This window comes from Cololabis saira, chromosome 19 (genome assembly GCF_033807715.1).
Source record: "Cololabis saira isolate AMF1-May2022 chromosome 19, fColSai1.1, whole genome shotgun sequence".
Classification (NCBI taxonomy): Eukaryota; Metazoa; Chordata; class Actinopteri; order Beloniformes; family Belonidae; genus Cololabis; species Cololabis saira.
This window is the reverse complement of record NC_084605.1, coordinates 3700594-3726865: the sequence shown is the minus strand read 5'-3', so window position 1 is coordinate 3726865 and position 26272 is coordinate 3700594. Positions and strand designations below refer to the sequence as shown.

Genomic DNA, 26272 nt, shown 5'->3' with positions numbered 1-26272 from the left:
AACATTCTTAGATACTTAAAACACAAAATGTAGAACTCTGGACTAAAAATGAACATATATATTACATTATTTGTCAAGTATTACATTATCAGTTTTGGAGAAAAAAAACCCACCTACAAATGTAATAAATTCCCAATAATGTAATAAGGTATTACATTATCGGTAAAAATGTTATTACAATATCAGTCAGGATATTTTATTACATTATTGGTGAAGTTATTACATTATTGGATTTTATTACATTTTAGATTGAGTTAAGTGCAATTTTTATTACATTTTCAGGAAATTGTTACATTATAGGGTTCTACAGGGTCTAAGTTAATTTCTTTCCCGTCTACTTGCAGCGCGCTAATAAATCCTTAACACACCTCATCCTGAAGGTGGACAAAGACAAGAAAAGGTGAGAATCATCAGCAAAGTTCATAGTCTCACATGCACTGCAAAAACTCCAAATCTTACCAGGAATATTTGTCTTATTTCTAAATCAAATGTCTCATTTTTAGTCAAAAAATCTCATTACACTTAAAACAAGAGTCATTACCAGAAAAACAACTTATTTGACAATTTTCACCTGTTTCAACTAAATTTTCACTTGAAATAAGTAGAAAAATCTGCCAGTGGGGCAAGATTTATCTTCTTATTACAAGCAAAAAAATCTTGTTCCACTGGCAGATTTTTCTACTTATTTCAAGTGAAAATCTACTTGAAACAGGTGAAAATTGTTGTTCTTTTGTTTTAAGTGTAATGAGATTTTTTGGACTAAAAATGAGACATTTTAACTAGAAATAAGACAAATATTCCTGGTAAGATTTAGAGTTTTTGCAGTGCTCTCATGTTGTTGTGTCGTGCTGAACTCGAGCTTGGTGTTTTCAGACTGACAGAGTCTGGAAACGTCGATCCAGCGTTCCTGACCAGCATCGTTCTGCTGAGACACGCCTGCAGGACGGCCCGGATCGTCCCCTGGTACCGGCTCGTGGTTCTGTCCTACACGCTGGTGCTGAAACTGGCAGAGATGCTGCAGGATAAACTGAGGAGAGAGGTAAAGGTCTTCGAGTAGGAATTACTAGTGTCTAAATACAAACTAACGGTTTGTGTTTTTTGTTCTCAGTCCAAAGAGGAAGAATTTGAGACGTTGAAGCAGAAATTGTTGGACAACATGGTTGAAGTGCAGAATGAAGTCAGTAACTGGAGAGATGGACTGTTACAAAAACCACTTCTGAAAGGGGAATCACTCACCTATCCGAGGGAAATTGAGGTACATATTACACCTGTTGATGACCGGATTAAACATGTGGATATATTAAACATGTGGATTTTTTATATTAAAGGGGACCTATTATGGCATCTAATACCTATTTTAAACAGGCCTTGAATGTTTTAAAAACAAGCTTTCAATTGTTTTTGCTAAATAAATTAGAAATTCAGCCTCTGATCCATGTCTTTATCATCCCATTCTCTAACCTCATTATCTATGCAGGATTCTGAGTGGGCGGGGCTATGATAATGAGGCTCTGTGCTGATTGGCTGCCTGAATGACGCGTAGCAGGGGAGGGAACAAAGCCTCACTCTGGGCAGAAGAGCAGCGGCTCCGTCCAGTATTAAAGCGTGTCCTAACTGCACGTGATGAGAGCGAGCGTCAGCGACAAAATCAATTCCATTGCTTTATTTTCTATTGGACTGTCCTAACTAGACGCAGCGACGCGACGCGCCGTTTGAGCTGAACATTTGTCGGACGTCCTGCTTCTATTTTCTTCCTGTCTCTCGCGTTGAAAGCCGGGTGAAAGCGCCGTAGGAAACAGTCATGGATGAGGAACGGCTGATCCAGTTAGTTGAAATGAGAAGTTATCTCTATGATTCCTCCTCATTTCACTACAAAAACCTCAATAAAGTTCAGCTGCTGGAGGGAGATGGACAGAGAGTCCGATGTCACGCAGTGCTACGATAGTCGGACGCTCATGGTTTTATAGTTGTGGGCGTGGTTTGCATTTTGGTTACGTAACGAAAATGCACAGAATCTTATTGTCTCGTAGATCCACATCACACTGGACGATCATCCGGGCGGCTGTACAGACACTGCAGAATTTAGTTGCTTTTCTCATTCTCTGAGTTGGTAGGGTGAGGGGAGACCACTTTATATATGTTAAAGCAAGAAAAAACCTGCTTTTCAGAATAGGTCCCCTTTAAACTCATCCATTGATTAAATTAAGGCAAAGGCTATTTACACCCTGGTACAAATAGCAATGCATGCTATTTACAACCGGGTGCAAGTACTGATGCAAAGGCTATTTACACCCTGTTACCAATATCAATGTAAGCTATTTGCACCAATGTATTATTAGAAAAAAAAATGTTAAAAAAAATATTTATATATAAAAAAAATGCATCAGCCCAACAGTGATTGACAGGTATTCACACCACTTTTGATAAACTTCCTTTAATCTCTTCGAAATATTTAACAATTACATAAGAGCAAAAATTGTTCATACAAATTTGAAATGAAATTGCGCCTTCCAGTGCAGACACGTTGGTGCGCATGCGCATGGGCAAGTGAAAAGGCGCCTTATCTGTTGCAGACGCGGTGGTGCACATGCGCACAGGAAACGCATTTGTTTCAAGGTGTGAATAGCTCAGCTGATGGGGGCTTGCTATTTGTACCCTGGGTGCAAATAGTCACTCCGTTAAATTACCGTATTTTCGCGACCATATGGCGCACTGTGTGGAAAGGCGCACCCTCAGTTTTGTGTGTCATTTTTGGTTTTAAAACACACATACGGCGCACCGACCCAAAAGGCGCCGTCTATGGAGACGGAGCTGCACACACGCGCGCTGCAAAACACACGCGCTAAAAATACAGCAGAAGCAAAACTTAGTTTGATATTTTATTTCACTTTTCACATCAATCAAACCCTTCAAAGGTTCATATTCTGTTTCTGCATTAAAGAATTTAAAAAAACCACCGGGTTGCTGCACAAACCTGTCTCAGCCACTGATCATCTCCTCATCCATCCAGCCCTTTTCATTTCACTCTGGCTGGAAAAGTCTCTTTAGGGAACGCTTTTCTTTTAAAAATCCCGACCGCGGCGGTCCCGGGTCCCGCTCCCCGTTTGCTCCCTCGCGCTGGACCGGGTCCCGGGTCCCGGTCCCGGTCCCGGTCCGCCCCCCCCCCCCCGCGCTGGTCCCGCGGCGGACCGGGTCCCGGTCCGCCCCCCCCCCCGCGCTGGTCCCGCGGCGGTCCCGGGTCCCGCGTCCCGGGACCCTCGCGCTGGACCCGCTCACACACACGCGCTGTCGGGGAGCCGGTACCGGGTTGTATGCGACAGGAGCTCCGTTAATTCAGCTGCGCCAGTCCGAATTTCCAGACCTGTCTCAGCTTCTTGATCATCATCATCCCTTCATCCAGCCCCCTCTTTTCATTCACCCTTATAATGACTCCGGCTGGAAACCTCTTATGCAAAGTTTTTCTTTTAAAAATCACCATAAGTTTCTGTCCATCAGCTGCGCCAGGCCAGCGCCACATAGCCTACATGAGAATCTGTGTGTCGCACCGCGAATACACACACGCGCATGTCGGGATCCGGTACCGGGTTTGTAACCGACAGATTTGGCTGCAAATCTCGGAAAGTGAAGCTGATCTGACCTGAGACAGACCCCAGAAATCTCTGCTCTTAAAGCGGCCGGGAACCAGGTCATTGGACCCGCTTGGGGAACCAGGAAGTCGGCTGCAGCAGCGACCATCACCGCGCTGCTGCAGCCGCTGCTTTAACCGGGGAATGTGGACGGTTCCGACCGGCCGGCGCTGCAGAACACTCACACACAAGTGTGCTTATTTAAATAGAGCGGAGCAAAACTTAGTTTGATTGTATTTTATTTCACTTTACACATCAAGCAAATCCTTAAAAGTCTTCATCATCTGTTTCGCATTAAACAGCTCAGTGGAGTCTCATTCAGCTTCACCCGCCCCCTTCTCTTTTTACCTTCTCATGGTGGCCGACCTGACATTACCGTAATTCAGGTAATAGACACGGCGCACCGTTTCTTAAGGCGCCCGGCACATTTAAAAAAAAAAAAAAAAAAAAAAGTTGCGCCTTATGGTCGCGAAAATACGGTAATGTGGTCTGACATTTAACATGGTAAAAAAAACCTATCCATTAGAACAGTGGTTCCCAAACTTTTTTTGCCAGCCACCCCTTTTGTACGTAACAGAATTTTCAAGCCCCCCCCCCGACACCAACACAGACACATCTTTTGCATTCAAATGCGACTGCAATTTATTTCATATATTGAACATATGTGCGAAAAAACTGTCCATTTCTGTAAAAATAGATTTTCAACCTGACCAGCTCCCAGATATTTAAACAACAACAATACAAATAGGAGCCAAAATCTGAACATTTGCTCTACAAAAATGACACCTTTAATCCCCACATCTTTTCAGTGATGTGAGTGGGCTTGCTTCATGTGTGCAACACACTTCTTTTTTTTCCTTTTTACTGTACGACAGTATGCATTACTTTCAACATATTTTTTTCCAAAAATAACCAGCTCCCTGAGGAAAAAAAAACAGCATCAACAGCTAAACAAATAATCAAAATGTCAACAATTGCTCTGCAAAAATGTCAGCTTTAATCCCCACACCTTTTCAGTGAGTGGGCTGGGCTTGTTCATGTTACAGATCATCTCAAACCGGGTTGCAGGTGAGAGATTTCCACATGCATTTACCTCAGTAGCACCGGGTAGTTGTGGGGCCTGAAGCAGCAGGTCCTGGTTAGATTCCCGCCGGCCAGACCATTACTTCATGTCATTCCCTGTCTCTCTTCCCCACATTTCCTGTCTCTCTCTCACTGCACATATGTATTGAAGGCAAAATCTTAAAGAAATAAAAAATCTTAATTTTTCTTTTTTAAATTAATCTACCTTCCAACCTCGCCACGCCCCCCAGTTTGGGAACCACTGCATTAGAACATTGTCCACTCTTATCCCCAAAGAAAGATGAATTGTTGTAGTAGGCGGTCTGGGGGATCTCCTGTAGAGGTCTGGAGGATCCTGTAGGGATCTTTGTCGTGAAGAGGATATTCAGGGATGTCCATGGTCTTCATTTTATGAAATATCGTCTTCAATCGTCTCCAGAGAGCCTATAAAGAGACTTAGATGCTACAATTACCTCTAGAGTTAATTGTATTACTAAACTATTATAATAAATTCATTGTATTTCTAAATTATTTCCTTTTGGGGAATATTGAAATGTTATTGGACGGATTTGTACTAAATTAAATTAAATTAAATTCCTATGGAAATGAATTGTTACATTTAATACAGATTTGCCTCGTTCATCTTCCCCAACGATTTGCTTGTTTAAATTTTTGCTTAGTTGACGATGTGATGCGTGAATCCGTGTTTATAATGGAGCGTGTGTTGTATTTTCCAGATGTGGGATGCGCTGCTGACGGCAGAAGACTCTTCAGACGAACTATCGTCTCCGTGGAAACAGATTCAAATAAAAGACCTGAAGAAGAGAATCTCCAAGGTCTGGACTGTTTCCTCGATTGTTTCCCACCTTGTTCTAACGAGAAGCTGCTACAGTTTGACTCTGAGCTGATTGTGTTTACAGGCGAATAAAGAGGAGGATAAAGTTCTGGTTTGTTGCCTGGAGTCGTCGTCGGCCGCCGTGAGGACGAGCCACCGACTCGTACAGAGATGTTTTGATGAGCTTTGCTACGCTGCTATCAAGACGGCGTGCCAGGTTCGGTTTCACGTTCTTTTTATCTTGTTTATCGTTCGTCACGATGTCTGTGCTTGTAAATGAAATTAGCACAAAAAATCTCCAACATTATTTACATTTTGAGCGCTAACTTGAACTTTGCAAGTTATTGAGCGTTGCCCGAACAGCTTCCTGTAAATATTTTTCACAATAAAAGCATTTGAAAGAAATTAATGCTGTATATTCCCACTGAAACGCTAGGGGGGCTCTTATTTTGAAAAGGTTGCACATCGTGTTAATTTTGTATCAATACTGTCGGGTTCAAGATTTCTTATGAACATACAACAAATTACTCTTAAAAGAGTAAAAGAAGGTCATGTGACCATCTGTAGTTTCGGTAGAAAAAGGTCTCGTCCCATTTGAGTATCTTTGTGTTGTTCTTCTTCTTCTTAGTGTTACTGTGCTTATCGTGTTCTTCTTTGTGTTTGTTTTTTTTTAATTATTGCAATTTCAAGTGCTAATTTGAACTTTGCAAGTTAATTAGTGTTCCCCAAAAGCTTCCTGTGCATATTTTTCACAATAAAAGCATCTTAAAGTAATGAAGGGTGCAGATTCTCACTGAAACGCTAGGAGGCTCTTATTTTGAAAAGGTTGCAGATCGTGTGTTTTTATTAAGAGTGTCGGGTGCAAGATTTCTTATTAAAATACAACGAATTACATCGGTAAAGAGTGAAAGAAGGTCATGTGACCCTCTGTAGTTCAGGTAGATAAAGGTCTCGGTAACATTTGAGTAAAATAATAATCTATTTCTATAAATTTCATTTTATTATCACGGAACAAGCGTTGTTTTTTTTAATACTAGCCATCGTCATCTACTTCTTTTCTTCTTCTTTTTCTTAGTGTAACTGTGCTTATCGTGTTCTTTGTTTGTTTTATTTTTTTTACATTATTGCAATTTCAAGCTCTAACTTGAACTTTGCAAGTTAAGGAGCCTCAACAGCTTCCTGCAAATATTTCACAATAAAAGCATCTTAAAGAAATGAATGGTGTATATTCCCACTGAAATGCTGGGGGGCTCTTATTTTGAAAAAGATGAAGATTGTATTATGTTTGCAAGGATTTTTATTAAAATACAATAAATGACTCTTGTAAAGAGTAAAAGTTGCACATTGTCGTCACCCCAGTAATCTGTTTTATTTTGATTTATCTTTTTTGACTCTTTTCTTTTCTGTAATTATCTGGTTTCCACAGTAAGGTAACATGTCTAAACGTTTCTCTTCACAGAGACGACAGGAAGGAGAAATGATGCGAAGCCTGAGTTTGAGGGTGGAAGAACTTCCAGTCGCCGTCGTCTCTTCCTTCCTGGTCGAGTCCGCGACGCGTTTTAGAGACGATACGATTCTGCAGCTGCTGGACCCGCAGTCGGCATGCAACTTCCTGCTGGACAAATGTACGTAGTACTTTACTTACTTACTTACTTACTTACTTACTTACTTACTTACTTACTTACTTACTTACTTACTTACTTACTTACTTACTTACGTACTTACGTAAGTAAATACTTACTCAGTCGGCATGTAACTTCCTGCTGGAAAACTGTACGTAGTACTTTACTTACTTACTTACTTACTTACTTACTTACTTACTTACTTACTTACTTAGTTAGTTACTTACTTACTTACTTACTTACTTACTTACTTACTTACTTACGTACTTACATAAGTAATTACTTACTCAGTCGGCCAGTAACTTCCTGCTGGACAAATGTACGTAGTACTTTACTTACTTACTTACTTATTTACCTACTTACTTACTTACTTACTTACTTACTTACTTACTTACTTACTTACTTACTTACTTACGTACTTATGTAAGTAATTACTTACTTACTTACTTACTTACTTACTTACTTACTTACTTACTTACTTACTTACTTACTTACTTATGTAAGTAATTACTTACTCAGTCCGCCAGTAACTTCCTGCTGGACAACTGTACGTCCTTAACTTACGGAGTTAATGCTTTACGTAATTACGTAATTACTTACGTAATTACTTACGTACTTATGTAACTACTTACATACTTACTTACGTAATTACTTATGTACTTACTTACGTACTTATGTAATTACTTATGTACTTACTTACTTACTTACTTTCTTACTTACATACTTACGTAATTACTTACTTATCTACTTTCTTACTTACGTAAATACGTACTTATGTATTTACGTAATTACTTACTTACTTACTTTCTTACTTGCGTAATTACTTACTTATCTACTTTCTTACTTATGTAATTACGCACTTACGTAATTACTTACGTACTTACTTACGTACTTACTTACGTAATTACTTACGTACTTACTTACGTACTTACTTACGTAATTACTTACGTACTTACTTACGTACTTACTTACGTACTTACGTAATTACTTACGTACTTTCTTACTTACGTAATTACGTACTTACTTAGTACTTATTTACGTACTTACGTAATTACTTACTTATATACTTTCTTACTTGCGTACTTACATACTTGCTTACTTACGTGCTTACATACTTACGTAATTACTTACTTACTTAGTACTTACTTACTTACTTACATACTTACGTACTTATGTAAGTAATTACTTACTCAGTCCACCAGTAACTTCCTGCTGGACAACTGTACGTAGTACTTTACTTGCGGCATTAATGCTTTTAGCTGTTTAACATGTGGTTTCTTTAATATCAGAAACCCATTCTGAGTGAGATTTTCCTTCCTGTCCTCTCAGACGACTGGAGCTCCATCCAGGTGGACGAGGCTGCAGGACAGGTGGTGCTCAGATGTGTGGAGGCCTGGAAGTTTCTGGTGGAGTCTCTTCTGGAAGGAACCGTGACGTTTGGAAACCTGCAGACCTGCCTGAAGTTCAGAGAGCAGTTCAAGAGACTCTGTCAGCAACGTACGAACCTCAGCCTCCCCATACGTCACATTTACTTTCTTACTCTTTCTTTATTTCATTCATTAAAAGAAAACAACAAAGTTTAATATAACTGGAAAAAAAATCTCTTTCCTTGAATAAAAGGGAACAGAAAGAAGACTAAGCTTTTTTTATCTGTCCATTTTTCCTAAGAAATCAAATTTCAATTAATGTAATAATAAAAAAATATAAATTACAAAAAAACACTTTCCAATAAACATAATTTAAAAAACAAAAAAAAATTACAAATTGCGCAATTAAAAAAAACTATTTCCAATAAACGTAACTTAAAAAAAAAGAAATTACGCAATTAAAAGAAAACACTTTCCAATAAACGTAATAAAAAAAACAAAAACTAATTACAAATTACGCAATTTAAAAAAAACAACACTTTCCAATAAACGTAATTTAAAAAAAAAAAAAAAGAAATTACAAATAACGCAATTTTATAAAAACACACTTTCCAATAAACGTAATTAAAAAATACAAAAACAAATTACAAATTACGCAATTTAAAAAAAAACACTTTCCGATAAACGTAACTTAAAAAAAAACTAAAACAAATGACAAATTACACAATTTAAAAAGAAAACACTTTCCAATGAATGTAATAAAAAAATTCCAAAAGAAATTACAAATTACGCAATAAAAAAAAACACTTTCCAATAAACGTAACTTAAGAAAAAAATAATAATTACAAATTACGCAATAAAAAAACACTTTCCAATAAACGTAACTTAAAAAAAAAAAATTACAAATAATGCAATTTAAAAAAAAAACACTTTCCAATAAACGTAATTTAAAAAAAAAAAAAAAAAAAATTACAAATGACAAATTATGCAATTTAAAAAGAAAACACTTTCCAATAAACGTAATTTAAAAAAACAAAAACAAATTACAAATTACGCAATTTAAAAAGAAAACACTTTTCAATAAATGTAATTAAAAAAAACTACAACAAAGTTATAAAATAACACAAAATAGCTGTCGTCAAACACAGATAGTCGTATTCTTTTTTGATTTGAAAGAAAAAAAATGACAATGAAAAAGAAAAACCCAACTAATTTAACAATTATCATGATATTTCTTCATCAAACTGGCTTTTATTATTCTTTTAATTGTAATGTTTGATTTGCATTCTTTGGCTTCTGTATCCAGATTGTTCCAGAAACTGAAACCTTTTACAAAAACACAACGTTCCATTAATGTTGTCCTGAATTTTGTTTCTTTTTTAATTTAATGTAAGCTAAGTGTAAAACATGACATTAATCAGCTACGATGTTGTTCCACAGACAAGAAAAACCCGGGGAGTTTTCCCGTTGATGTGGAGGTCGTTTTGGAGCAGAGAGAGAAAGACCTGAACGTTTTCCTGCAGCGAAGAGAGAAAATGGAAACTCTCATTAAAATGATGGCGAAGATTAAAGAAAGTATCACAGGTGGGTGTGGCTAAAACCAGAATAATTACTTACTTACTAATGTACTTACTTACGTAATTACTAACGTACTTACGTAATTTCTTACTTACTTACTTACTTACTTACTTACTTACTTACTTACTTACTTATGTACTTACTTACGTACTTATTGACTTACTTACGTAATTTCTTACTTAGTACTTACGTACTTACTTACTTACTTACGTATGTTATTATTTACGTACTTACTTACTTACATACTTACGTACTTAATTACGTACTTACGTACTTAATTACGTACGTGCTTTCTTACTCACGTACTTACTTACGTACTTACATACTTACTTACGTACTTAGTACGTAATTTTTTACGTATTTACTTACGTACTCAGTTACGTAATTATTTACATAATTACTTACGTACTTACTTACGTAATTACTTACGTACTTACGTAATTATTTACGTACTTACTTACGTACTTACGTACTTACTTAGGTCCTTACTTACGTACTTTCTTACTTACATATGTACGTACTTACTTATGTACTTACTTACGTACTTAATTACGTACTTACGTACTTACGTAATTACTTACTTACTTACTTACTTTCTTACTTACATATGTACGTACTTACTTATGTACTTACTTACGTACTTAATTACGTACATACGTACTTACGTAATTACGTACTTACTTACTTACGTACTTAAATACGTACTTACGTAATTACTTACGTACTTTTTTACTTACATATGTACGTACTTACTTATGTACTTACTTACGTACTTAATTACGTACTTACGTACTTACGTAATTACTTACTTACTTACTTACTTTCTTACTTACGTAATTACGTACTTACTTACTTACTTACTTACTTACTTACTCACTTACTTACGATACTTACTTACGTAATTATTCACTTACGTACTTTCTTACCTACGTAATTATGTACTTACTTAGTACTTACTTACTTACTTACTTACTTACGTACTTACGTACTTAACTACTTACTTATTTACTTACTTACGTAATTACTTACCTACTTATGTACTTACGTAATTACTTACTTACTTATTATACAGATTTATTTCACCTGTGGTTTTTTCTTCTCTAATATGGTCCAACAGTTCCAGAGATGAAGGATCTGGAGAATCGTCACGCGGCGGAGCTCCGCGCCGTTAGCCTGAACGAGCTAGTGCTAGTTCAGTCCTACGATAGCAGAGAGAACCGGATTAAGGCGGTTCCTCCTCAAGTCCTCTGGTACAAATCCAGTCTGAACGTCCTGAAAATGGAGTCCGACATGCACAAACTTCACCACAGCAACCTGGTCCTGTCGTCCTGGGTCAAACGAGCCACGGCTTTAGCCTCGGCTAACAGAGGTGGGTAGTAACGCGTTACATTTACTTGAGTAAGTTTTGGGAAATGTTGTACTTTTAGGAGTAGTTTTGAATCACTATACTTTTTACTTTTACTTGAGTAGATTTGTGAAGAAGAAACTGTTCCTCTTACTCCGCTACATTAGGCTACGTTGAGCTGTTACTTTTCTTTTATCCCTTTTATCCACGTACGCGTCAATCTCATGACATCACTGGGTGATTGTTTGGGAAAAATGTTTGTTTTTGCATGTTTTGTCACATTTACACAGACTCAAACACACACAGAGTTTCTATGAGTTCATGTTTGTTCTAGTTCTGGTTAAAAAAGAAAAGTACAAAGGCTGGAAATTTTGTGCTACTTGTGCTTAATTAATTTTTTTATTCGATTATTATTTTCTTTATTTTATTATTTATTAAAGTACTTGAATTTACTTTAAGATTATTTTAATTTAAGCAATTTTTTATTTTTTATTAATTTTAATTTATTTTATTGATTTAATTTGCCCGAATATGATAAATAAATAAGCATAATTAAAAAAACTAAAACAAATTACAAATTGCGCAATTAAAAAAAACACTTTCCAATAAACGTAATAAAGAAATACAAAAACAAATTACACAATTAAAAAAAAAAACTTTCCAATAAACGTAACTTAAAAAAACAAAAAAAACACATGACAAATAACGCAATAAAAAAAAACACTTTCCAATAAATGTAATTTAAAAAAAACAAACATTTTTTTTATTCTGTTATTATTTTCTTTATTTTATTATTGATTAAAGTACTTGAATTTACTTTAAGATTATTTTAATTTAAGCTATTTTGTATTTTTTATTTATTTTATTATTTTATTGATTTAATTTCCCTGAAGATGATTATTTTGTACTTTTGTCTGTTTGAATGGTTGTGTTAAAAAAATAAATCAGACGTTACTCAACAGTTACTCAGTACTTGAGTAGTTTTTTCACCAAGTACTTTTTTACTTTTACTCAAGTAATTATTTGGATGAATACTTTTTACTTCTACTTGAGTCATATTATTCTGAAGTAACAGTACTTTTACTTGAGTACATTTTTGGCTCCTCTACCCAGCTCTGTCGGCTAGGCCCGTTGTCCAGACGACGCTAACGCAGATCTGCGAACACATCTGGACTCCTCTGGTTGGAGAATTCTCCCGCGTTGGAGTCGCCATCGCTGAAGAAAACATCACTCTAGAGCAGCTGGATCGGGTTTTACTCGAGTCCGGCGACAACGGTGACGGGACGCTGATGAAAGAGGAGCTACGACTGATGGCGGAGATGATTCCCGCCGCGGACGTGGAGGCCAGAGCTAACTGGCCGGAGCTGAGACTGGATCAGATCCAGGAATATCGACGGTTCTGTCAGGCGGCGGCGGCTTCCAGCACCGTGCTGAGGATCGCCGAGGAAATGGAGTTGACTGGAGACTTCAGTGAAATCCACACCATCAGTCGACTGGTAGGAGTTCAACTTTCAACTGTAATGGTATTAATAATCAGTGAAGTGGTTTATTTATTGCATTTTTTAATTAGGTTTACAGTCACAACACAAAGGATGAACAATCAGGGGGGACAGGGGTCTGATGAGACGCAGGTGTGAACAATCGGGACTTTGCTCTAATGAGACACAGGTGTGAACAATCAGGACTTGAATCTAATGAGACACAGGTGTGAACAATCAGGACTTGGAACTAATGAGACACAGGTGTGAAAACTCGGGGGAAAAGGGATCTAATGAGACACAGGTGTGAACAATCAGGACTTGGATCTAATGAGACACAGGTGTGAAAACTCGGGGGAAAAGGGATCTAATGAGACACAGGTGTGAACAATCAGGACTTAGATCTAATGAGACACAGGTGTGAACAATCAGGTTGACAGGTGACTGATGAGATACAAGTGTGAACAATGAGGGGGACAGGGATCTTATGAAATACAGGTGTGAAGAGTCAGGGGAAGAGGTGTCTGATGAGACAAAGGTGTGAACAATCAGGACTTGGATCTAATGAGACACAGGTGTGAAGAGTCAGGGGGACAGGGGAAGTGAAATGTAAAACAACACACAAGCAAACACTTTCAAAATAAAACTAGCCATAAAGTGAGCAGCTAAAAGAACAGATAAGCCAGAGATTAAACTAAACTGGAGAAGAAACTTCTTTTAATCAACGTTTTTTATTTAAAAAAATGCACAAAATGTATATATTATATACATGTATTTAATTTTAAGAACAGTCTTAATAATGGTAAAGTAATAAATCAAGACTATAATAAAGGAAAACTTCACTTGCCTTTCAACATTTGAGAGAGGAAATAATCGCATGTACTTTAGAGTTGGTCACTTCAGAGGAATAACAGGACAATTTGAACTAAGGAAATTCTGAGTCAAACTTTTTATAGAATCAATAAAATAGTATTAAATGCTGCTGCCACTTTACCTGGATCACTGGTCACATTTCCTTCTATATTTAGTTCAATTGTTCTATTACTCTTGTGTTTCTCTGTTAATTTCTTCAAATTCTGCCAGATTTCTTTGGTATTATTGGTATTATTTAACGGTATTGCATCAATCGTGTTCTTGCCTCTTTAACAGGATGAAGACACGTTTAAGCAGGAGACGTCTCTGAAGGTCCTCGGGTCTCTCAGGGACCGCTTGCTCGATGCCCGACGGCAGCTTTCCTCCGTCACCAGGACACAAACGGCTTGTCTGGACGAGTTTCTCACGAGTCAAACTCTGGTCGTCTGGGTCAAAGAGAATCTCCGAGGTACGAAGCCAACAATCCTAATAACAACTAGAACATTTCAGGAAAGGTTGATGATTGACTGCCCATTCGTCCCCTCTTGCTGCTTTGGTTTGGGGCTGTAGGGGTTGTGTAGTGGTTGTGTAGCGGTTGTGTAGAGGTTGTGTTTAAGGTTGTGTAGAGGTTGTGTAGAGGTTGTGTAGAGGTTGTGTAGTGGTTGTGTAGTGGTTGTGTTCGGGGTGGTTCTATGTCCGTTTGAGGTGTTTACGGTTGTATTGTATTGTGTGGTTTAGGATTGTTAATAAACCACAGCCCCGGCTTCGGGGTTGTGTGGTTTATGGTGATTAATAACGGCCAAGAAATAGTTTAGGGTTGTTAATAAACCGTTAAAGTAGGGCTGGGCGATATGGCCTTTTATTAATATCTCGATATTTTTAGGCCATGTCACGATACACGATATATATCTCGATATTTTGCCTTAGCCTTGAATTAACACTTTGATGCTACAATCACACCAGTATGATGATTCTATATGTCTAAATTAAAACATTCTTGTTCATACTGCATTAATATATGCTCATTTTAAACTTTCACGCAAAAAGGGGGAATAAGTCAAATTTACCAAAACTGTATTTATTAAACAGTTACTAAGCAGTGAGTGGCACAAACATAAAAAGTGTAATTTCAAAATAGAAACTGCACGTTGCATCTCTGACTCCCCATCTGAAGAACATCTGCTAAGAACATGTTCTGGTCCCGTTTTACCAGGATGACCTGGTTTTACCCGGTTTTACCTGGTTTTACCTGGATGACCAGGTTTTACCTGGTTTTACCTGGATGACCAGGTTTTACCTGGTTTTACCAGGTTTTACCAGGATGAGCTGCTCTGAGCAGCAGGGGCCCCTTAGAGCACCTTTATATTAAATTGTAGGTGCAGGGACTGCAATGTTTCATCCTCTCCTCCTTTACTTTGCATCACTTTCACTTATTGTTAGAAATATGATGTCATATACTGTAGTCTTGTTTGACTTTTTTCCAATGATAGTGATTGATTTCATGTGGCCACATTTAAGCAACACTAGGTGACGTTTCTCAGTTCTGGAAGAGAAAATCCTGAATTATGGTTCCGCGTTAAATCAACGCAGAGCCTACGGCGTAGGGTACGCGGCGACTCACACTTACGCCGTAGGCTCTGTGTTGGTGTAACGCGGGACCATAAATCAGGCTAAAGGCTTGGCTGCGCGTGTCGCGCTAAGCGGCTCCTCGGCTCTCCACAGAGCGCGTAGCAACTGCGCAGATGAGCTCACGGCGCAAACAGGCCGAGTTTGGGAAAGTTAAAGCGGGGTGGAAGTGAGCGGCGGTCCCGGACAGCAGCGCCGACACCTGCAGCTGGTCGGGGGCCAATGATAATGCACACACGACAACGCGTGACTGACATGTGTAACAGGGTGCACTTGTTTTATGTCTCAGAGAAGGAGAGACGAGACGAGAGAGCGAGAAAAGCCTGTAATTTAATGCCCGCGGCTAAAAGCAAAATGCGTGAAAATTTATACTCGAATATGCACGATAGAGTTATTTTGTACATCGCACAGAGTAGAAGCAGAGATACATCGGCTATCCTCGATATATCGCCCAGCCCTACGTTAAAGGTTGTTAATAAACCTTTGGGGATTGGGCCATTAGGCAGGCATTTTGACTTAAAATTTCCTTAAATCACAGCTTCATGAAATTTGAATATGTTGAAGTCCACAGCGTGCCGAGTCGGGAAACATTTGTACGATGTCTTTACGATAACCTGTTGCTTAGCAACAAGCATCCAAAGTCAAATGGAATGTTTTTTTAAAATTGAAAGTTTAATATCGCAAAAATTCTAATAATTGGCATTAGGGCTGCACGATTAATCGTTAAAAAATCGCGATCTCGATTCATGCTTGAACACGATCTCATTTCCAAATGACGACGATTTAAAAAAAATTTTTTTTTTTTTTTTTTTTTTTTTTAAAGATGGCTGCATTAAAAAAAAGGACTAGGCCTATGTTCTAGGTTGTTGTAGTCCTGTCATGGTCAACTATCATGTTGTCATGTTTGTTATATTTTGTTAATGATTGTGGATTACATTTGGAGAAACATCTACCTTTCTCATCACCTGACACATATTGCACATAAATATTGTTAAAATTGTTATTGTTAAAATTATTTAAAGACAAGAGAGATGTTTATTGTTTTTATGTTCAATGTCAGCTGTTACAGCAAAAAGCAGCCAGAGGAATAATTTGTTGCCTCAGAACTACAGGATCTGTTACAAGTCCCCTTTCTGAAAGGGTGTTCAACTCAGGGAGGAACAAATATTGTTAAATTGTTATTATTGTTTAAATTATTCAAAGGTTTGTGTAAAGAAGACAAGAGATGTTTATTGTTATTATATTTTTGTTCAGCTGTTGCAAAGTTAAAGTAATAAGTGCAATAAATTTTATATTGGAAAAAAATCGTGAGAGAATCGTGATCTCAATTCTAAGCAAAAAAATCGTGATTCTCATTTTGTCCAGAATCGTGCAGCCCTAATTGGCATAATGAGGTTGCACGGTCCTTTAGTGCTAATCGGGCCCAGTGTTTGTAAATTTGAACGATGTCTCTAGGATAAAGTTCAGCCGAGCAATAAGCGTCCAAATTTTCGCCTTTTTTATTGCTTTTTGGCATCTAGCGTTGCCACGGTAACACTTTTGACTGAGAAAAGTAATGCCCATCGAGGCACGATGGAGACGCATCCAACGATGTATGCCATGCATTGGTGCAACGTTGCGGTTTGGGCCGCATTAACGCACGAAAAAGCCTGCAGAATAATAAGAAGAAGAAGAAAAGGGAAACCTTTTCTAGATACTATTATATCGCCTTAATTTTTCAGGTTTTCTCGGGCGTGTTTTATTTTTTGGGGATTTTTTTTTTCCACATCAGAGCGGGGTCATGCTTAGGGTTGCCACCCGTCCCGTAAAATACGGAATTGTCCTTTATTTGAGAAAAAATGTTGCATCCCTTATTGAACTAATACGGGACTCGGGCTTCACCTCCAGGTAGGAGTTGGGAATTGGGAATTAAAAGTTGCATTCCGTATTGATCCAATATGGACATATATTATGCTCTTATTTATTGATGTCATAATATACAGGTGAAGGTCGGAAAATTTGAATATATTGCAAAACGTCATTCGTAGTAAATGTAACTAAAGGTGAAACAAATATATTATTTCCCACTACATGCAAAGTGAGATATTTCAAGCCTTTAATTGTTATAATTTTGGTGATTATGTCTCACAGTTTATGAAAACCCCAAATAAAAAATGAATAAGAGACTATTTTATGAAATCAATAAACAATTCCATCATCAAAATTATAACAAATAAAAATTTAACATATCTTGTTTTGCATGTAATAAGACTAGGTAATATATTAGTTTCACCTTTTAAGTTGAATTATTGAAATAAACTAACTTTTACACCATATTCTAGTTGAATTATTGAAATAAGTTAACTTTTACACCATATTCTAGTTGAATTATTGAAATAAATTAACTTTTACACCATATTCTAGTTGAATTATTGAAATAAATTAACTTTTACACCATATTCTAGTTGAATTATTGAAATAAATTAACTCTTACACCATATTCTAGTTGAATTATTGAAATAAATTAACTTTTACACCATATTCTAGTTGAATTATTGAAATAGGTTAACTTTTACACCATATTCTAGTTGAATTATTGAAATAAATTAACTTTTACACCATATTCTAGTTGAATTATTGAAATAAATTAACTTTTACACCATATTCTAGTTGAATTATTGAAATAAATTAACTTTTAAACCATATTCTAGTTGAATTATTGAAATAAATTAACTTTTACACCATATTCTAGTTGAATTATTGAAATAGATTAACTTTTACACCATATTCTAGTTGAATTATTGAAATAAATTAACTTTTACACCATATTCTAGTTGAATTATTGAAATAAATTAACTTTTACACCATATTCTAGTTGAATTATTGAAATAAATTAACTTTTACACCGTATTCTAGTTGAATTATTGAAATAAATTAACTTTGCCACTACTTGGCATGCTCATATTAATGTTAATGCTCTCACTAAATCCTCCCCCCGGCTCCGTTTCCGTCCCATCTGCAGACATGAGTGAGGTGAAGGTTTACGTACTTACGTACTTACGTACTTACGTAGTTACTTACCGTCCCGTCTGCAGACATGAGTGAGGTGAAGGTTTACGTACTTACGTACTTACGTAGTTACTTACCGTCCCGTCTGCAGACATGAGTGAGGTGAAGGTTTACGTACTTACGTACTTACGTACTTACGTAGTTACTTACCGTCCCGTCTGCAGACATGAGTGAGGTGAAGGTTTACGTACTAACGTAGTTACTTACCGTCCCGTCTGCAGACATGAGTGAGGTGAAGGTTTACGTACTTACGTACTTACGTAGTTACTTACCTCCCCGTCTGCAGACATGAGTGAGGTGAAGGTTTACGTACTTACGTACTTACGTAGTTACTTACCTCCCCGTCTGCAGACATGAGTGAGGTGAAGGTTTACGTACTTACGTACTTACGTAGTTACTTACCGTCCCGTCTGCAGACATGAGTGAGGTGAAGGTTTACGTACTTACGTACTTACGTAGTTACTTACCGTCCCGTCTGCAGACATGAGTGAGGTGAAGGTTTACGTACTTACGTAGTTACTTTCCGTCCCGTCTGCAGACATGAGTGAGGTGAAGGTTTACGTACTTACGTACTTACGTAGTTACTTTCCGTCCCGTCTGCAGACATGAGTGAGGTGAAGGTTTACGTACTTACGTACTTACGTAGTTACTTTCCGTCCCGTCTGCAGACATGAGTGAGGTGAAGGTTTACGTACTTACGTAGTTACTTTCCGTCCCGTCTGCAGACATGAGTGAGGTGAAGGTTTACGTACTTACGTACTTACGTAGTTACTTTCCGTCCCGTCTGCAGACATGAGTGAGGTGAAGGTTTACGTACTAACGTAGTTACTTACCGCCCCGTCTGCAGACATGAGTGAGGTGAAGGTTTACGTGGACCTGGCGTCGATCTCGGCCGGGGAGAACGACGCGGAGCTGGACCAGGTGGCCGGTTTCCACGACGCCGTGATGGGCTACGCTCCGCTGCTCTACGCCCTCCGACCTCCGGACGGGTTCCAGGAGTTCATGAGATACGCTCAGCAAGTGTGGGACGCCCTCGGCCGAGACGAGAAACTCCCCGACAAACTGGTATCAATTAATAATAATCCTCTTCATGTTCTTTATCTTTCACTTTTTCATTCATTAACCCTTGTACTGTCTTTGGGTCAAAATGACCTAATTCTCCTGTTCCTTATTTCCTCCTGCTCTCTCCTTCCTTCCTTCTTTTCTTCCTTCCTTCCTTCCTTCCTTCTCCCTTCTTTCTTTTCTCCCCTCGTACATTATTTCCTTGTTTTCTCCATTCCTTCCTTCATTTTTTTCCTTCCTTCCTTCCTTCCTTCCTTCCTTCCTTCCTTCCTTCCTTCCTTCCTTCCTTCCTTCCTTCCTTCCTTCCTTCCTTCCTTCCTTCCTTCCTTCCTTCATTCCTTCATTCCTTCATTCCTTCCTTCCTCCCTTCTTCCCTTCCTCCTTCCTTGACCCAAAGACAGTACCAGGTTTAATGATGTGATGAATGTGTTTACTTTTACTTTTCAGAAAGAGTCGACTCGACTGCTCAGCTGGCTGAAGGCGCTGAAGGAAACTCACGGCTCCGTGGAACAATCCTCGCTGTCGTTGGCTTCCTCTATCAACGCTAGCGGAGTTTATCACATCGGCTGGTCCGATAAAAGCACACAGAAGGTAGGACGGCGGTCTTCAGTGCAGGACAAACCAACCAAGACCTCCCAGTTTTGCCAGCTGAATTCGTTAAAGGTGTATTTGTTCTTTTCAGCGATGTCTGCAGAACATGGTGTCGGTGACGGTGAAAAGTGGCAGAGAAGAAAAGAGCTACAAGCTGGACGACCTGCTGGAGCTTCAGAACAAACTGATGCTCATGTCGTCGAAGGGGGAACACGGCCGGGAACAAGTCAACCGATTCACAGAGGTGAACGCCGTTTAACGCTCAAACAAGATCCAACTATTCATGCAACTATTGAATTGGATTGAATTGTCTTTATTGACATTGTACCGGTACAACGAAACTGGCAGTACAATCTCTTAAAATACAGAATAACAAACCCTTAAAGTGCAGAATAACAAACCCCTTAAAGTTTAGAATAAACCCCTTAAAGTGCAGAATAACAAACCCCTTAAAGTACAGAATAACAAACCCTTAAAGTATAGAATAACAAATGCCTTAAAGTACAGAATGACGAACCCCTTAAAGTGTAGAATAACAAACCCCTTAAAGTACAGAATAACAAACTCCTTAACGTTTAGAATAAACCCCTTAAAGTACAGAATAACAAACCCCTTAAAGTACAGAATAACAAACCCCTTAAAGTTTAGAATAAACCCCTTAAAGTACAGAATAACAAATCTCTTAAAGTACAGAATAACAAACCCCTTAAAGAACAGAATAACAAACCCCTTAAAGTACATAATAACAAACCCCTTAAAGTACAGAATAGCAAACCCCTTAAAGTGCAAAATAACAAACCTCTTAAAGTTTAGAATAAACCCCTTAAAGTACAGAATAACAAACCCCTTACAGTTTAGAATAAACCCCTTAAAGTACAGAATAACAAACCCTTAAAGTATAGAATAACAAATGCCTTAAAGTACAGAATGACAAACCCCTCAAAGTGTAGAATAACAAACCCCTTAAAGTACAGAATAACAAACCCCTTAACGTTTAGAATAAACCCCTTAAAGTACAGAATAACAAACCCCTTAAAGTACAGAATAACAAACCCCTTAAAGTTTAGAATAAACCCCTTAAAGTACAGAATAACAAATCTCTTAAAGTACAGAATAACAAACCCCTTAAAGAACAGAATAACAAACCCCTTAAAGTACATAATAACAAACCCCTTAAAGTACAGAATAGCAAACCCCTTAAAGTGCAAAATAACAAACCTCTTAAAGTTTAGAATAAACCCCTTAAAGTACAGAATAACAAACCCCTTAAAGTTTAGAATAAACCCCTTAAAGTACAGAATAACAAATCTCTTAAAGTACAGAATAACAAACCCCTTAAAGAACAGAATAACAAACACCTTAAAGTACATAATAAATGCACTTAAAGGGCAGAATAAAAAAAACCTTAAAGTACAGAATAACAAACCCCTTAAAGTACATAATAAATGCACTTAAAGGGCAGAATAACAAACCCTTAAAGTGCAGAATAAAAAAAACCTTAAAGTACAGAATAACAAACCCCTTAAAGAACAGAATAACAAACCCCTTAACGTACATAATAAATGCACTTAAAGTGCAGGATAACAAACCCTTAAAGTACAGAATAAAAAAACCTTAAAGTACAGAATAACACACCCCTTAAAGTACAGAATAACAAATCCCTTAAAGTGTAAAATAACAAACCCCTTAAAGTACGGAATAAAAAACCCCTTAAAGTGCAGAATAACAGAATAACAAACCCCTTAGTACACTTTAAAGGGTTTGTTATTCTGTACTTTAAGGGTTTTTTTTATTTTGCTCTTGAAGGGGTTTGTTATTCTACACTTTAAGGGGTTTGTTATTTTACACTTTAAGGGGTTTGTTATTCTGTATTTTAAAGGGTTTGTTATTCTGCCTTAAAGTATAGAGTAACAAACCCTTAAAGTGCAGAATAACAAACCCCTTAAAGTACATAACAACAAACAAGCCATAAAACTCTACATTTCATTGACCGATTCTGAATTCTGCAGGTTTTTGAAGGAGTTCAGAGAGTGGGGACGATCCTTCTCCAAATGCAAACATCGGGCAACATGCTGTTCAGGGAGTTCCACGCCCAAGTCCACTGCTGCCCAACGCAGCAGCAGCCGAGCATCCTGGTCACGATGTCGTCCCTCAAGGGTCAACGGTTGGCGTACCAAAGCGAGGTGCTAGCGCAGCTACAGAAACTCGCCCAGTCCATGGACGCCTGCGAGACGGAGTGGCGAGCCTTTGTCAACGACATGCGCTCAAGATTCGGCCTGCTGAACCACTTCACCTCGGAGCAGATGGTATTTTTGTGCCGGTGGATACACAACGTCTGCAGGCGCGAGGTATCGGTTCCCCAACAGTTGTGGCACTTGCTCTTCCCGATAAACCCCAAGTGCTCCGTTGCGGATATTAGAACGGCGTACGTGAACGCAGCGAGGATAATATCAAGGCACGATGCCCTGGAACGTGTTGAGCATCATGATTCCTCTGAAGAAGACATGGAAGAAGGTCGTGATTTGATTGAGTTTTCCTCCGAGGACGATGAAAACGTTGGCGCCAATTGCGATCGGACGGATAAGGACGTTCTTGAGACCCTTTGGAAGCGATTCAAGCAAGATATGTCGCGATACCTGAGCGAGTCCCTGGACATCTTGACTCTAGGCCACTTCCTGTCCTGCCTGTCGGACACCAATCGGCTGCAGACGATTCGAAGTCTTCCACCGGTTCTCCGGGAAGGGAAGCCGAACCTAGTGCTCTGTCCGAATGAAGAGGTTTTCACCACCACGCTGTCTTTTTACACGAAGAGTCCGGAACAACCGCTACCTTCGGCCGACGAAGTCCTCGTGTGCAGAGAGAAAACCACCAAAGAAGAGGTTGAGATCTTCCTCCGCCGAGCTCTCGGCAAAGGAACCCAACGAGGAGACGGAAAGAAGATTTATTCCCTGGTGAAACCCGGAGTCCTGGACTACGACGTCAGCGAAGCCTTGGTGGAAATCTTTGAGATCCTGGAGAGGAGCGCGAGTCCGAACTACCGTCTGGTTCTGGTCAGTCCGGTTGTGCACCAGCACCGAAGCGTTCCCTCCTACTTCAACAACAGCAAAGTCCAGGCCGGACTGAGTCTGACGGAGGACGTTGCCAGGAAATATCTACGGCACCACTTTACGTGTAGCGCGCCGTCGCAAAACCCGGCGGCGCAGGTTTCTCCGGATCACCTCTCGGTCTGGATGGTGTCGTCGGTGTGTCCGGCTGTAGGTAAGACACGTTTATTTAAGACAATTCTACACATTCAAAGTGCAATTCAACAGTAAATAACAAATACAATGAAATAAAATGATAAGAAAAGAGGTAAAATAATAAAAAGCCCAAGTCGTTAAAAAGTAATGGCTACGGAAGAGGATTAGGGCCATAAAGTCGAAATTTCGTGAATAAAGTCGAAATTTCAAGAATAAAGTTTTTCCGACTTTTTTCTCGAAATTGTACTTCAACATTAATCTCGACTTTTTTCTTGAATTGCACAATAAAAAAAATCTTCCCCTTTCAAATATTATTTTTATTTTCTCCTGCCTGGCCCATATACTCTTCCGTAATGTTCGCATAACAAAAGCAAAACAAAACAAAACGGGTATACCGTATTTTCGCGACCATTCGGCGCGCCGTGTGGAAGGGCGCACCCTCAGTTTTGTGTGTTTTTTCTGTATTTAAAACACACACACAGTGAAATGACCGAAAAGGTGCCGTCTACACACACGCGCGCGCCGCAGAACACACACACAAGCACACAAGTGTGCGTATTTAAAAATAGAGTGGGAGCAAAACTTAGTTTGATTGTACTTTATTTCAGTTTTTACATTAATCAAACCCATCGAAGTCTCATCCTCTGTTTCTGCATTAAAGAGCTCCGCTAAATCCGCTGTGCCAGTCCCAATTTCCTCGCTGTCGGAGTCACTTTCCGTGCCGTGCGGCGCCTCGGAAATGCACGCTTTTGGAAAGCTTGCAAAATAGTCCCAGCAGACACGTTAGCCCACGGATCTACAATCCATCTGCAAACTGTGGCATAACTTGCCCGGCGCTGCCTTCCACTCTTGGTGAAACTGTTCCCCCTCAGTCGTCCATCTCTCCCACGACGCTCGCAGCCTTAAGGCTGGTTTATGGTTCCGCGTTAACCAACGCCGTAGGTTACGCGGCGACGCTCATGGTGCACGTCGCCGTGTATCCTCCAGCGTAGGCTCTGCGTCGATTTAACGCGGAACCATAATTCAGGCTTCACTTTGAACGGCCGGTTCACACTGACGTCCAGCGGTTGGAGTTCCTTCGTCAGACCTCCCGGAATAACAGTGTTGAGGAATTTATCAAAATCGGTTCATAAGTCCGCTTGTGAGTAGTGAGTTTTATTCAGTAGCCGGCGGTGAGTGGATCTACACAGACCAGAGTCTGGTTGAAATGCTGACCCAGATTGATTTGGCCACAGGGTTTTTATACAAAAGTTCAATCAACAAAAGACAGGAATAAACAAGCCAAGTGAGAGACAAAAAGTAATTTACAGGCAGGTGTGATCTTTCAGTTTGGGACTACCCCCTGAGGAGTCAGGAAGTCCATATATGGTGTCCTCCGTGGATCAAGTCCTCGTCTCTGCAGGAGCTGGAAGTCAAAGCCACGTCCACGGTGCCGTCTCAGCAGGGATGCAAGACGCCGGAACTTGTGTGACAATGGGTCAAGCGGGGGTATGAGGCTGGGGCAACTTGCAAGGCGTCGTTCCCCTGCAGGGGTTTCAGGAAACTGGAACTTGCATGGCAATGCGTCTCGACAACAGCAAGCGCAACGTTCATATTTTTCACTTATTTTTTTACACTGTCTGTGAGATGGGCGCGCTTAGAATCACAGATCAGCAGCGATGGTGATGTGTGGAAAAAAAACACCGGGTCGCTGCACATACACCTGCCTCATCCACTCATCATCATCCCTTCATCCATCCAGCCCTTTTCATTTGCCTTTATAATGACTCCGGCTGGAAAGGTCTCTTTAAGCAAAGTCTTTCTTTAAAAAATCACCATAGTTTCTGTCCAACCAAGCACATTAGTGAACGATGAATTCTCATACCCCGTTGTGCGGATCGCCACCATGCTGGTCCCCGTCCTCTCCACCGTGTGATTCACAGGGATGCCGAAAGTCAGCTGGTCTCTATAGATAATGGTCTCTAACACGTCCGCAAATCACGGGTGATTCACGCGCCCCCTTCCCCCTTTAACTTCTCATGGTGGCCTCAATTACGTCCGCCTTACAATAATACAAGGGCGCATTGCGTCATTGGGCGCGCGGCACATTTAAAAAAAAAAAAAGACGTTTATATGCGCCTAATGGTCGTCAAAATACGGTAACCTTTGTCTAGTCATCATTTGGACGTCAGTTGCTATTTCGAAATGAACCGACGGAATATCCTGAGATCTCTTTTTCATTTTTCTAGGGAAATCTCTCTACGTGGATCGTTTGTTTGAGAAGTTCCAGCAGAATTCTCCGAGGGCACGACACGTCCGGATCCGACTGATCGAGTCGCGCGTCGACGTAGACTCGCTGATCACGAGTCTGTCGGAGAAACTGTCGCCGCTGAGAGAGCAGGACCCGGTTCTGCTGCACATCGACATGGCCGGGGTGAGTAGGCGAGGAATCGTACCCGCTAACGACTCGCTCTGTCGCTGACCCTCCGTGAGAATCCTCCTCCCTCTTCGTCCTGCAGGTCCAGTCAGGTCTGGAGGAGCTGCTCTTCCGTCTGCTGGTCCTGGGATGTTTAAGCGACAGCCAGGGAACGCTCTGGAGGAGGAACGGATCTCACCTCGTCGCCGTGGAGATCCTGAAGACAAACACGTCCCCCGAAAACCAGCCCAGGGAGGTAGACGTGACTCTAATATCCCACCAATACCACGAATATCTGTGTTTTATACGGGTTTTAGAGATGAAGCTGATCAAACCTCAGGCTGTAGACGCCTGAAACTCTCCTTTAAGCTCCACCCACCTCCTTTAAGCCACTTTAGAGGGGGGACTAGCCACTTTAGATGGGGACTAGCCACTTTAGAGCGGGAACCAGCCACTTTAGAGGGGGGACTAGCCACTTTAGAGGGGGACTAGCCACTTTAGAGGGGAACTAGCCACTTTAGAGGGGGAACTAGCCACTTTAGAGGG

The 26272-nt window shown here is 39.5% G+C and overlaps 1 protein-coding gene across 1 annotated transcript in view; it reads left to right on the top strand.

Moving 5' to 3' along the window:
- The window catches only part of rnf213b (ring finger protein 213b), a 106857-nt gene that overhangs the window by 17349 nt on the left and 63236 nt on the right, over positions 1 to 26272 (top strand). Inside the window, exons 11-27 of the mRNA XM_061709148.1 lie at positions 345 to 400; positions 874 to 1039; positions 1109 to 1255; positions 5426 to 5524; positions 5609 to 5740; positions 6983 to 7148; positions 8475 to 8642; positions 9953 to 10096; positions 11208 to 11459; positions 12549 to 12931; positions 14063 to 14234; positions 19287 to 19504; positions 19949 to 20092; positions 20184 to 20336; positions 22102 to 23350; positions 25560 to 25744; positions 25830 to 25982. Coding sequence (XP_061565132.1) covers positions 345 to 400; positions 874 to 1039; positions 1109 to 1255; positions 5426 to 5524; positions 5609 to 5740; positions 6983 to 7148; positions 8475 to 8642; positions 9953 to 10096; positions 11208 to 11459; positions 12549 to 12931; positions 14063 to 14234; positions 19287 to 19504; positions 19949 to 20092; positions 20184 to 20336; positions 22102 to 23350; positions 25560 to 25744; positions 25830 to 25982 — 3987 coding nt within the window. The remainder of the gene's footprint in view (positions 1 to 344; positions 401 to 873; positions 1040 to 1108; positions 1256 to 5425; positions 5525 to 5608; positions 5741 to 6982; positions 7149 to 8474; positions 8643 to 9952; positions 10097 to 11207; positions 11460 to 12548; positions 12932 to 14062; positions 14235 to 19286; positions 19505 to 19948; positions 20093 to 20183; positions 20337 to 22101; positions 23351 to 25559; positions 25745 to 25829; positions 25983 to 26272) is intronic.